Source organism: Podarcis liolepis (assembly GCF_965112155.1).
Source record: "Podarcis liolepis genome assembly, chromosome: 9".
Taxonomy (NCBI): Eukaryota; Metazoa; Chordata; class Lepidosauria; order Squamata; family Lacertidae; genus Podarcis; species Podarcis liolepis.
In genome coordinates this window covers 14,342,219-14,356,195 of record NC_139564.1, presented here as the reverse complement: position 1 = coordinate 14,356,195, position 13,977 = coordinate 14,342,219, and the positions used below count along the sequence as shown (strand labels likewise).

Here is a 13,977-nt window from a genome sequence, read left to right as displayed (position 1 = left end):
CTTTTAATGCTATGTCTACAGTCTCTTACGTGATTCTTTTAATGAAGAGGGGAAAGGGAATGATCCAGTCTGCCACCACAGCCTGGATCAATATATAAAGAGGCTATACAACCTAGTCCCAAAAGTTTAACGTTGCATGGAATTGTTTTAAAACTCTGCTAATTGATTGTTTTTAAGTTTTTTAGTTCTGCTCACACGTGTAACAGGGAGGGTAAATTGTGAAAATAATATAGCCTATCCTGACCTCAAATCCATCCAACAGAGGCAACATTTCTGTTGTCCTGGGTGAAGAAGAATCTTGGCTCTGATAGCAGAGCACATATACAGAGTCTACACTGATGCAGACTGACTTGAGTTGACAGACCCTGATGCCCAGGGAAATCACAGCTCAGCAACACAGTCATCAGGAAAGTTCTATGTCAGTTCAGGAAACTACACATAGACTTACTCTTGTCTGATGTCAACCACCAACTCAGGTGGTGTTATACCAGGTTTTCATAGCTTGTGGGTTGCACGGACTCGATTTGACATGGCCTCTGGGCTTGCTATATGCTTTCCCTCCCATTCTTTTGCTTCCTTGAGTGTTCAAGACTGTGTATCAGGAGAGGGCAACCATCATGTTTATGGCTCTTTTCTGGCCAAGGAGGCATGGGTTTTCCAAAATGGTTTCAGGATCTTCAGACTCGGGGCCCTCACTTTCATTCTGGTCCTGACTGGCCAGGGATGTTGAACAGAGATGCCTGCTAAGTTGTACCAACACTCCAAGCATCACAGTAAACTTCCATGCAACAGATCTAGCAATTGACTTGGGATGCTGCACTCTCAAGAATACATCTCTTCAAGACATGTGCCAGACAGTAACGTGGACCAATCCAAGTTCTTTGATGATGCATTAAAAGCTGGACTTACATGTATGCTTGGAGACTGCCTTTGGCTGGCCTGTCCTTCAGCAGGTGCGTCCAGATTATTAGTGTGCCAGTTCCCACCTTGGGAATAGCAGGAATAGCTTCAGAACATCCCACTTGGTGGTATCCTAGTGCCCACTCAAGATACCACTGGTACGCAGCACCAAACTGCCACAAAATAGTGTCGGTTAAGAATTAGGCATTTGGTCCACCCTCCTGGAGGTGTTGTCCTTTACCTATGACAAAACTAGATGATGAAGTGTTGTGGGCAAGCTGCAACAATGGCAACAACTTGCCAAGTATTCATTTTAAGCCCACCTATTCTATCTTCATACTGTTACAAAAGCCCGGCACCCGTCCCTCTTTCTTGCCAAGCCTTGGCAAGAGCGTATGGGATCTCAGGCTCCCACACAGGGTCTGTGTCCCTTTGGATAATAGAAGACACGGTGGAGGCTGTCATGCTTTAAGAAATCAGGTATGTTTGCCTATTTACACCTTCCAGCTGCATGGAGGGGGTCCAGTTATTACAGCATGGTCCACAGCAGTGCAGGCAGTCCTTCCTTCACCCTTGCCAAGATGGATCTCAGCCTTTCTTCTTCCCAGACGCCCCTTGTCCTACCCCAGCAGTTACCCTGGCAACCTTCCCAATCTCTAGTCTCTGGTCACACCTGGTACAAGGAGTTGTCGATGACCCTCAATGGCTCTCTGTTTACAGGCAGGTAGCCGTGTTGGTCTCCCATAGTCGAAACAAAATAAATTCCTTCCAGTAGCACCTTAAGAGACTAGCTAAGTTAGTATTGATATGAGCTTCCGTGTGCATGCACACTTCTTCAGATACACTGTTTGATGGACTTCCATTTCATGCGGCTCAATGTGGGCTCTCTATTGTAATGCTAACAGCTCTGCTCTGCCCCCAGCCAGCCAGACTGGTTTGCGTAAGGCAGCCCAGGGATCCCCTTGCAGCATATATTATCCTTTCACATCACAAAGAACCCAAAATCTTAGCATTTATTAATTTCTAGGGTTTGCGCCAAATATCTAACAATATTGACCATTTTAAAGCAAACCTTAGTATTTCCTTAACAGCACAGTAGCACAATGACTCCCAGCTACCTTTATTTTACCCTATTAAAGTATGTTATGCTTCTGTACTCATCTAATGCTATTTTAAAATTTATGTATGGATGAATCTAGCTGCTTTTTCCTTTTTGAAACATCTATGTATTCCTGTCAAGTGCAATAAAAGCTAGTACAGTGGTATCTCGGGTTAAGAACTTAATTCGGTCTGGAGGTCCGTTCTTAACCTGAAACTGTTCTTAACCTGAAGCATCACTTTAGCTAATGGGGCCTCCCGCTGCCGCACAATTTCTGTTCTCATCCTGAAGCAAAGTTTTTAACCCGAGGTAATATTTCTGGGTTAGCGGAGTCTGTAACCTGAAGCGTCTGTAACCTGAAGTGTAGGTAACCTGAGGTACCACTGTAATCTGTTTACTACTTAGAGCTTTTTTCTTTTTTGGGAATTAAACTGATGTTTTTATAGAAAGCACATGAGGAACTGAGGAAACACATAGTGAAACTCATCTGCAAACTTCAAACATCTGCAAAAAGAAGAAGTCATGAGCAAAGACAGGATATCAAGGTTTTGATCAGGGCTTTATTTTCCCCATTCCAGCTCTACAAAATGGTCAACTAAAACATTTTGAATACACATTTACAGTATTGAATGCTCAACATTTACAGTATATACACACAATTTTCTAAAGTTTTGCTAAACAAGGCAGAGTGTCTCACCCAAGAGAAGTGCAAATGAAAAAGTATAGGGGTTGGGGATGTTTCCTTTTGATCACACAGTTTGCTTGAACTAATAAAATACAGATCGTTGAAGAAAATGTTCCGGCATGTAATTAAAAAATCCCCTTAAAAGCTAAAGCAGCAAGACATCTTCACCTTCCCTGAAAAGATTATGCTCATTAAGAATTTACTGTCCCAGGTACAGTTCAGCAAGCTTTAACCTTTAGTTATTTTAAGTTTACATGACAACAACCAGACTTGGCACTGCTGCAGGTATCCCGTGATGGCCATGGGTGTGGGTTTTTGCATCCTTGAGTATGTCTGGTCATTTCTGCTAATATACTTAGGCTGTTCCTGAAAAGCACACTGGGAGAACCTTTTCAACTGTGTCCTAAACAAAAACAATCCGATTCTAAAGTGATAAGAGCACATCCAAAGTGACCAGGAGGCATTTCACTTTTTAATGAGCAGCAAACATTCTACATGTTTCTTAACAGTGCAAACAGAGCTGGCAGATCCAGCTCTTCTCCTGCATTCAATGGCTTAAATACAGTCTTATTTCAATACAAATGCTATAAAAAGTACACCAAAGTAACCCAAAAGTTACACCTTTACATTGAAGTTAAGTTTTACATTTTTATATGAGTCACCTTCAGGATGAAATAAGTAATTAGGCAGAAAATTTCCTAAGAAAAAATATATTTTAAGTCTCAAATTTCAAAGGCCTACAAGTGACTACTGACTTCAGTGCAAATTTTCCTAGTGATGCTTCTAAACTTGAAAGTCTAGGCCATTTCTTCAGGTTAAGCTCTTTTTAGAGCTTGACCATCACCCCCATGGGGTCATTGCTGTGATTAGTTTGAAAGCTGAGATCTCTAAAAGTAGTTATTGATCCACAAATAAATTCTGGATGGGGGAAAAATTCTGGATGGTGGAAAGTAATTATATTTTCAAATAAACATTACCCACATGCGTTCAGTGAATGCTGTGCACCCCAGTGTCTGAAAGGATACCTATAGACAGAGCTGTACACATGTAGGCACTCCATATGATCAGGAGTCCAGACCATGCCAAATGTACAAGCAACAGCTTGTTAGGAGGAAGGTAGTTGCCAAACTTTCTTTGCAAGGTACTTCAGAGTACTCAGTTCCATTAGGATCTCAAGATACGGCAAATACAGAAGTCACTGCATTGTTTTGTTTCTTTTAAAGAAATATCTAATCCAGCTTCAAGGCACCTCTTCTGATGTTATCTCTGCATCATGGGTGCTAGTGCATAGTGTGTCTGCCCCAGAGTAAGAGGTAGGAACCTACAATATGGCTCCTTCTCACACTAGTTATTGCTCCAGTTCCCAGTGGGCCAACTTTTTCCACAGTACCAGCATTTCCTATGCTATTTTCAATTTACGTTATCACAGGAGAAGCATCGAAAGGACAAACACCATAGCTACTCCTGCACCACCAAGGTAATTTTAGAAGAAGCCTGTAAATATTTAGGTATTACTGGTGATGTTGCTTCATTGATTTTGATAGAATCAAAGGTTTCCAGCTTGTTCAGTCACCCTGTCATAATGATTTGATATATACCATCCTAAACCAAAACACACAATGAACTCAAGTAGTACAATGATGTAAACGGATTTCATTTTTCTAGAAGTCAGACGTTAATAACACGTGTTGAGTTTCACGACACAGTTTAGTCAAGCAGCACCAAGCAGGGCAAGAAATATGGAACCTTGAAAGCTCACAGCAGAAGAAAGCTCACTCACACCAAGTTCATAGGGTAGAATCCTCCAGAAGGTTCTGTTGCACAAGCCTCACTGAAATGAATGGAAATAGATGTGCTGTTGTGCAAATATCCTTTGTTTCAGTGAGACTTCTGTAGAAAGAAACTTCCATGAGGATTACACTCCTAATGCCTTAAATCCTGTTTAATCACTCCTCACCATACCATGTTTTTGGCATTCGTGTGCTTTAGGTTTATTACTTTCATTTGCTTTAAAAATATTTTTTATTATCGCATGATAAAAAGAAACCACACAGAAGCATTTAAAAAGCAACTCATGCCTTGAATATTAGAAATGTCACATTTCATGCAGACTTCAGTAAGGAATCTCAAAAGTGCAAATCATATGGAGCACATCTATCAATAGAAGTGCTGGTCCTCCCCACAGGGCAAGAAGAAGTAATCTCCAACTCCGTTACTGACTAAACGCCCTTGAGACTCCATTAGCGGTGGAAGCACTAGATTCATCTCACAGCATAGGACTCCAACTAACATTGTTACGAAAGTGATCTAAATATTGCTGAGTGAGCACTTTTATTGCACTTACCATAAAGGAAGGGGGAGTTTCTATTTAACACGTCCAAACATTGGAGGCACAAATGAGCACATTCCAGAGACTAATCAGTCATTTCAACCCCAAAGCCCTGGACAGAGTTTGCTGGTAGAGAAGAGGCCTGCAACTCAAGTAGGCGTTTTGTGCTTTAAACTGGTCTTCAGGATGCTATGAGGAAAAGCCCCGCCCTCCCAAAGAACATTTCCCTTTTACAAGAAGCCATTCCTTTATTTTTATTTTTCACCTGCCTCTTAGGCTTTTTAACTATAAGCAAAACCAGCCTCAGGCATCCATTTACAGGCACGCTTTTCCTGTAAGGGTTCCTCCATTACAGGCCCCTTTCCTATTTTGGGGAAGTAATGCAACAGGATAAAACAGATGCCATTTGGTCAAAGTTTAGTGATACTGTCAGCTAAAATGCAGCACGGCAAAGTGTCATTAATTGAGCTGGAGTCATTAATATCATTGCACTAAAATGTATTTTGATGAACTGCATACTCCCAATCATTTGTTGAATTCTTCTTCCAGAAGGAGTGTGCCCACCGTTGTTTAAAAAGAGTTATTTTTTAAAAAACTGTAGCTGGGAACCAAGGGAGAAGGCTCGTCTCATCAACCCAAGGAACTAAACTAGACAGCAAAAACATGCAGTTAGAAGGAACTTAAATCTTGCATGGCCTCCTAGATATTCACAGTAATCTTAGTAAACAAACATTCATATCTTCAGACACACAGTCTGACTTCGGTCCAACACGTCATGCTCATATAAGCAAAACCTGCATTTCCAGCTGCACTTCTCTTTGTAGTCCACAGTTTGGTCTGCCTATCCTCTCAGCGATGGCTGAAGAATCCCCTTTTCAATGAGATGCGTCTTCAGAGTTTTGTAGACATTTAATTGCTGCTCTGGCTGAAGCACCAACAGCTGTTGCAGGAGCTTGCTGGGATTGGGGCCTCTGGCAATTAAATTGAAGGAGACAAGGTATCAATCTGCAATACCACTTGTGATCAAATGTTTGCTTATAAAGAGCTCATCCAAATGAAATTTTCGCTCTACTGGGGACAGTACAGCATCAAAAGCATGCCGACCAGAACATATGCAAACACCTTAATGAGGTCACAGAAATTCAACATGAATAACCAGATCTACTGAGAGACACATTTCCTCATTATGAACATCCACCCAAGCACTCATTACTATAGGGAGGGAAATTTAAGAATGTCAGAAGAAAGCTAGGTGTATAACCTACCAGTCACAAAATCTGGTTCTGCAGTACAGCAGGATAAGTATTTAATGGTTTTTGTATTGGTTTTTGTTTAAAAACCAATAAAAATTGTTGTTGTTTTTTTTTTAAAAAAAATAGTTCTGCATGTGAGGAAATATGAAATGCTGCTCCCTGCACCACTACAGAATTGGGGCCCTATTATTTCCCCTTGCATAAGCCCATTAATGGGCCTATACCTTTGCATCTGAGTCTCCAGCAACTCAGAACAGTAATGTCAGATAACAAGATGATACCAATTGCCACTGGCACTTTCTGAGACGTTTTACACATAGAACAATGTAGAGTACTGGGACAAGCAACCAGCAACTCTGTCCTGACATGCATCTAATGTAAGCTTCTATTAAGTTAAAGCAACCATTCACATTGCTACCTACATCCATTACTTCCATTTGGAGCCATTTCCTTAGCCCCGACAATGAGTTCTCTTCTGTTATGAGCCAGTGTAAATGACTGAGCACTTTTCAAAGGCAGCAACACATAGAGCAGGTTACAGTAGTATCTGAAATGAAGACTCATGTAACGACTTCATGTCAATTCTCTGCAATGAATTATTAATAGAGAACATACCTTATGAAACTGGTGATATAGACATGAACAAATGTAGACATCAGATACTGACAGTCACAACGATCCATTATTCCGCCATGGCCAGGAATGGTGTCAGCAAAATCCTTTAGAAAAAAGGAAAGTCAATTTATTGTTTGAAGATAGCTGTCCTAATTAATACTAATTATATATTTAATGTAACATTTCTAAACTGCTTTTAAATCAATTTATCAATTATATTTAAGTTACAGATGCAATATTTAGTCAATTAATCCATAACATGTTTTCAATTTAAAAAGATACCCCTAGGTAACTGGGGCAGCAGATTTCTATTTCTACGTGTACTTACAAAAGCGACACAGAAGTCTCGGTACAGGGAAGATTCATACGTCCAGATTCATACACACCTTGATTTTGAAAGCCCTTTTGAATCCACTTGCAAAGAAGCCCCCGAATGGTCCAATTAAGGATGCAAATGTTGACAAAGCAATGCTGTGCATCTGGAACGGGCACAAATTCACTGTTTCCTACAAGAAATTATGGTCATTAATTTTCCTTATAAGAAACTTAAGTTTTCTCCATATCCACAGCCCCCCCCTTAAGGACAACCTGGAGCATTAAATGCTTAAAAGGATGGGCACCTTACTCAAGAAACCAGACCAGCTTTACCTCTTCTTCATCTTGACCTCATCAGTGAAAGAAGAGTATCCAGCCTTCTCAGACCAGCGTGAGGTCGGGGTTCAAGCAAAGTTCCAGAGAGGTCTGTACACTTTAATTAAAGCCTCCCTCTCATTTTCTTCTTTTCTTAAAATTAATTTCTCCCTGTCCCTCTTCCCTAGTTATGGACTGGCAAGGGACATCAGAAAAAGGTTGTTGGGGAAATAGCCTTAGGTCTAGATACATGGGGGAGCTTTCCCTGGCTGCCATCTTCTGCAGAGAGGCACAAAGTGGGTATAGAGCAAACCACATGGTGCCATTTCCTTCTGGAAGACAATGAATGATTAGAAGAAGGCAGGTGGATTGGCCTGGCCTGCCTATTTCTACACAGCAGCAGCACAAAGCAGGAGTCACTTTAGGCAACTCAAGGATATTTGTTCCCTCCTCCTCACGCAGTTGCTATTTAACTTACTCAAAAGGAAGAAGGGAGAGAGAATTGGGCTTTTTAAAAAGCATTTCATTCAGAATGCCAACTTTGAAAGATTCAGCTTTGTCTTAAAGATTTTGCTTTACTTACCCTTCCCAGCACAACCTGAAGCAAAGGTGGTATGGAGTACTTTTGTAACTGGAATAGTTCTGACGGTTCACACTCTGTGACAAATCTGTTGGTTTCACTGTTGTATTCCACTGGGCATACAAAATACTGATATTGAGCCAGAAGGGTGGCAACCTGAAAAGCACAGTAGGCATCCATAAGATCTTTGTGACAAGTTGAGGGCATCTTGGACTTCTTTAATACAAGAAAAAGGAGCACTGGTCTTACCTGTGGTGGGCTCATTGTAGGAGGATAGCCTCCCTCTGGGTTGCTTCTCCCATTCAATCCAAAAGGCAAGGTTTAGGTCCCAGCCTTTCTCCCCAAATGCTGTTGAACTACAACTCCCATCACCCCTAGCTAGCAAGACCAGAGCTCAGGGATGATGGGAGTTGTAGTCCAACAACATCTGGGGACCCACAGGTTGAGAACCGCTGGTTTAGGCAAATCAAGCTTTTGCTATGCTCTGAATGGGAGAGAGGCCCCCCTCCCACTTTGGACAGCTTCAAAACTGAGGGGAAGAACTAGTAAGACACAGAAAAGAAAACCAAAGGAAAGGAGTTCTGCCCAAGCTCATCTCCAGTCTGAAAAAAAAAAGGGAAGGGAGCTTCCTCCCAAGCAGAGCAGAGCAACAGCCTGATATGAACAAGTCCTACCTTCTGGAATGAATGGGAAGAACAATCCCAGAGAAGGATATCTACCTCCACCAAGAAAAAATGGTTCACTCCTCCCATTGTGTACCTAATGCACGTTTGAAATGTTTTCTGCAGAAATGAGGCTACTGTTGGAATGGTTGTTCCCATGCCACTCCAGGTGATGTGTATATCTCCATTCTTCTCCTGAGGCCCTACCCACCATCTGAAGTCAGGCAGCTGGTGACTGAATACAGGGTTTTCTCACCTGTGGCATCCTTTATGTGGAATGACCTCCCCAGAAAAGTTTATCTGGTGCCAAACATGATGTCTTTTCAGTGCCCGGTAAATGATTATCTTAAAAGTGCATTCTGCCCTAGTCAAGACAAAGGATAAGAAAGTCCTGTCTGCTGTTAGGACAGAAGGCAAATCCAGCAGCAGTCACTCTTTCAAGGTTTCATATCCAGATGGGTGTTGCTCCAATTTATGCAACCAGGCAAAATCACCCCCTTTTCCAAGGCTGTCCCTTCTTCCAAGGAGGAGCAAAAGAATTTTACTCCACACCAAACCAGTTTCCCCATCCCCATCAGCAGCAGGAACAGCTACTGGGGAGAAGTAGTTCTCTCCAGCATCACACTCTGTTGCTACTACAGGTGTTCTCTCCAGCATCACACTCTGTTGCTACTGTCTTTAAAACATGAGAGTGTGGCACTTCGTAATACTTGTAGAAACCAATTAGAATCCTGGTATTGAAGATCTGTCGCTGCAAAGGCAGCACCGGCAGCCTGGAAATCACGTTTTAATAGGATGAATAATTTTGAGGACCATTATGGCCGATAAGCATAATACCCTGTATTGTAAAATGCATACAATTTAGCAATGTTTTGTATATAGATGCTTTTTTGTGAAATGCTGGACTTCGCTGACTTATGAGTTACTGCTCTGTGATTTTAAAACTACTGTCCTCATATACCACCCAACGATTCTTATACTGAAGGGTGGTCTATACAGGGACCAAATGAAGATATGTCCACCCAGGTGGCTAGGGAAGGTGGTATAGTCACATGCCATGCTGTCACTCAACCAGCTCTCTTCTGCTGCAGCAAATAAAGCTGTCTGCAATTGTGATTACAATCACAAGTCAGCCTGCCATCCACAACTTCTAGACACAAAGTGGTATTCCAAGCCTTAACTTGTCAAGAGCCTGACGCTTGAAAGCTTCAACAGACGGGCCACATTTCAGAGCATTTCATGCCAGCTTCAAATCAAATGCAATGAACAACACCACATTAATATGAGAAGGGCACATCCACTTACAAGGAATCCAAACACAACTGTGCTAAAGAAACCGCCAATGAAGCCTTCCCAGGTCTTTTTGGGAGACAGCTAATCAGAGAGAGAAATGAAGAAGTTACAACAATTTTTGCATTTCTGTCCAAGCAAAACACACACACATAACATAAGCAGAACTTAGATCTAGTATAATCAGTTGATGTTCCAGTGCTGTACTACTTCTAGAGTAGTATGCGTAGATATGTGTATATTGTAACAGGTAAGAATGCTCACCCTTTAAAAAGTACACCTCCATTTTCAATTATTTTTCAAATAAGGCAGTGGGATTGTGTCTGAGGGCAGCAGTGACTTCAAAGACACATTCAAATAGGAGCCTGTAAATTACTAATGCAGATTAAATGTGTCTTTGACAAAATGACTGCTAATGCTACTGGGGACTAGGATCATGTTTTCTCAGAAATCAAAATCTGAGGTTAAGAGTGCCAGAAATACAACTAATGCACTCTGATCACCAACAAAAGCCAACACTGTAGACCCGTCCATAGTCCTAATTTTTTTCCTCCAACAGTAAGAGGTCCTCTGACAAGTTAACAAAACATTCAAGTATAGAAAATAGCAAAGAATGTAACAAAGAAAGCAATCTGTATGTGTACATAAGAAGCATGTGAAGAATCTGAGAACACAACTAGCAAGCCATACTGTAAAATTGGTCAAAATTATAGTTAGCCTAGTTGCTGGACAGAACAATCCCTTCCAAAATAGCCATAATGTATTGAATAAATGTGCAACCAGGATGTGCCATATTCTGCAGTTCCCCAGGAAAGTGTTAAACTTCCACAGAGTAAATAGAAGCCAAACATGAGCCAAACCTATAAAAAGTTATTTGATTATTTACTGAACCAATTTTGTACCTTAATTAACGGAGTTCTCCCAAAGAAGAATCCAAAGATATAAGCAGCAATATCATTGCAAACAACACTTGAGATAGGAACAAGAAACCTGAGCAGTAAAAAGAAAAAAAGTTTTATAGTTTAGAGTCAACCCAGAGGTATTATTATGAAGAACAGTAACTTTGAAAAAAAATCCTGGTCAACTTGCAAAGGCAAATTCATAGGACAGCAACAGTATACTTTTTAAATAAAATATTAATAATAAAATAATAATAATTTAAATGCAAATGTTTACAGAATGATCACTTTGAGATGGCTCTACAATATGAGGAAATTCTGTACACTGTAAATATATGCCAAACACTTTGAAAGTTATGAAATGAATCAGAAAAAATGAATCAGAAATATGTCTGGAAAAGAGATGGATACAAAGCACATGCTTAAAGAGACAAACACTTCCTGTAAATTAAAATAAATCCAGGCTATGCATCAGCAACACCCCCTCACCACAAATAATTAGATTCATAATTTATGTTTGAGCCTCTTCTTGCAATAGGAGACCCGCTTTTCACTTCAGTCATTGGCAACTGCTAGACAACAGGAAAACAGAGTGGGAATCAACTAACTGCCTGAATTCATTCAAAGGCTTGTGCTAACTGGCAGAACCGTTGAACATCATTCTTTAAACTGCTGACATTCATTCCATTTCACAAATTCCCTCAGTTTCAAAAGCAGTTTGCCACAGAGCTTGGAGGGTTGCTGTTGAACAACCAGAAGTCCCCTTTAGTTCACAAAACTAGCGTCACAATCTTTTGGATCGTGGTCCTTGCCCATTTGTAAGGAAGAGGGAAGCTTTTCCTGAACACAGGGCAATCGCACTCCTCACCAGCAATGCAATTTACTCAGGATTTAACCATAAAGCTAATGAAATTTACTGAGACATTTGCATGACTTCTTGAGGTATACCCATCCATACTCCTTATAGTTAATTCTGGCCTTTCATCATAATCCTAAAGGCTCTGGAAGAAAGTTTTGCAGTTACCCACAAGACCTCCAAGGCAATGTATTTAGAACTGGCACTTATTTTCTATGACCTACATTCAGCCGCCCTTAATGCTAGTTGAAAATTAGATTACAGTGGTGTTGACCAATATTTTAAGACTACTCAGAAGGTGAACGTTTCAATTTTGAATTGAATTTTAACCATTTTATTGTTTATTCCAGATATTTTAAGGCCTAGACAAGGCCTCGTGGAATATCTGCAGACAAACTTGTGAAAGAGAAAACAATTACCAGACTCTAGAAACATACTATTTAAACAATTGAGACATATGTATAGATTTGCAAGAATTACTGTCCCCTTACCAGATCATGCCTTCAAACAGATTTTGGATGACAAGATGGGATTGTGTTACAATGATCAGCAAAGTGACATGAGTCCATGCGAACTGTTAACAGTGCAATAACACAACAGTTAGTGACACTACAACAGATCAATACATCTAAATAAAAATGGTAGTTTAGCTGAAGGAGTTGCACAGACATTCTAAGAAATTAGAGGTGTACACAAACAGTATCACAATCTAATTGTATTAATTTTGGAGACAAGACACTTATAAAAAGAGATTTCTATTAAAACTCCTATAATTTTCCCATTTGGGAATTAAAATACTTTTAACCATGTATCTTAATGGGAATGAGGAAGAACGAAGGTGGAAAATAATAGGATAGTCAGCATATACATAGAAGACAATTTAGAATTAGAACATTAAAGATGTTAGTGGCAAAGTTATGGTGATGGCATGCAATATAATGATGAAAAATTGTCCAGACAGATGTTAGTTCCTACAAGTTATTGATGAACAAAGGATCAAAACTACACTACCTGCAGACGTACTAAAGAAGAAGAATCCCTTCTTAAACAAACTGTGATTTGTCATGTGGCAACTCTAGAGAGGTTTCATACAATTAAATTACCATTTCAAATGTAGCTAATAATTGGTAGGCTACTAGGGACTAGACGTTAATGTCTGGTTCAAATATGAATCCCACTGATTAATATTCTCCATATGACTATTCTGACACTTGCATATGTGTACTATGATGCGTGCTTTTTGTGTGTGCTAAGTAGATACTCTCAATTTACATTTACATTCAGCATGGATGCTATACATTTCCAAACTTCTAAAGTCTCTTGTTCTGATCTGTGATGAAGAGTTGTTTTAGCTGTATACACATTTGTACTGTACATATTTGACTGTGCACAAAGTACTAGTGCACACTTTTGTAAATCTACATTTCTGTGTTTTTATCACTCAGGACAACTGCAAGCACATCTGCAACCATTCCACAGAGCAGTACTATGTAGAGGCATTCAAAAACACATGTTGGATTAAAGTGCAGCCACTGAAAAATGCAAAATACTGACAGCCTTGAGGTAAGTCAATAATTTTAAAATAGTTATTGGCTTCTTACTGTTAACTTAGGCAGAGGTGAGAACATAAATGTTAAAGGTTTAATGTGCATTTAAATTTCAAACAATTTTCTTTATGTTCATGCTGAAGATTTTGAATACCCCAATAGTTTTGCTGGCTGATTAGTATAGAAAATAACAAATTCACTTTTTCCAAAGTGTAGTCAGTCTAGGTTGGCAGATTGAATTAAGCCTTATAGCAATAGTCTTCAACAAAGAACCCATAATTATTACACGTTGAGCTGGTTTCAACCCCACTAGGCCACGTGCACAATCTGAAATGAGCCTAAGCAAAACAAAAACTTGTGTATGCACCCTGTCCTATTCCCACACAACTGGGAAGAGGGAATTCACAAACTTCTACTGCTGCTTTTGGTTAACCACAGCTAGCTATGTCTTCTGGAGCCAGAACATGGTTAATATATAACTATGGTTACTTCAAACCATCATTTCAGAAGCTGGTTTGCTTTCAGTTAACCACAGGTTATGTCAACCAGCTTGTTGTTCTGGAAGTGAAATCTTTCAAACTCCTCCTCCCAGTCATGTGGGGTGAGAAATGGGAATGGGGAAAGGAGAAGAG

The 13,977-nt window shown here is 40.1% G+C and overlaps 1 protein-coding gene across 3 annotated transcripts in view; it reads right to left on the bottom strand.

Annotated features, from left to right (window-relative positions):
- Positions 1-2,539: 2,539 nt before the first annotated feature.
- CDS1 (CDP-diacylglycerol synthase 1) overlaps positions 2,540-13,977 on the bottom strand; it is a 31,216-nt gene continuing 19,778 nt past the window's right edge. For all 3 annotated transcript variants that reach the window (XM_083458877.1, XM_083458878.1, XM_083458879.1), the window contains 7 exons: positions 12,290-12,372; positions 10,946-11,033; positions 10,059-10,127; positions 8,095-8,247; positions 7,268-7,387; positions 6,882-6,985; positions 2,540-5,984 (listed from right to left, as the gene is read on the bottom strand). In XM_083458877.1, coding sequence (XP_083315003.1) covers positions 5,855-5,984; positions 6,882-6,985; positions 7,268-7,387; positions 8,095-8,247; positions 10,059-10,127; positions 10,946-11,033; positions 12,290-12,372 — 747 coding nt within the window. In that variant the 3' untranslated portion in view covers positions 2,540-5,854. The remainder of the gene's footprint in view (positions 5,985-6,881; positions 6,986-7,267; positions 7,388-8,094; positions 8,248-10,058; positions 10,128-10,945; positions 11,034-12,289; positions 12,373-13,977) is intronic.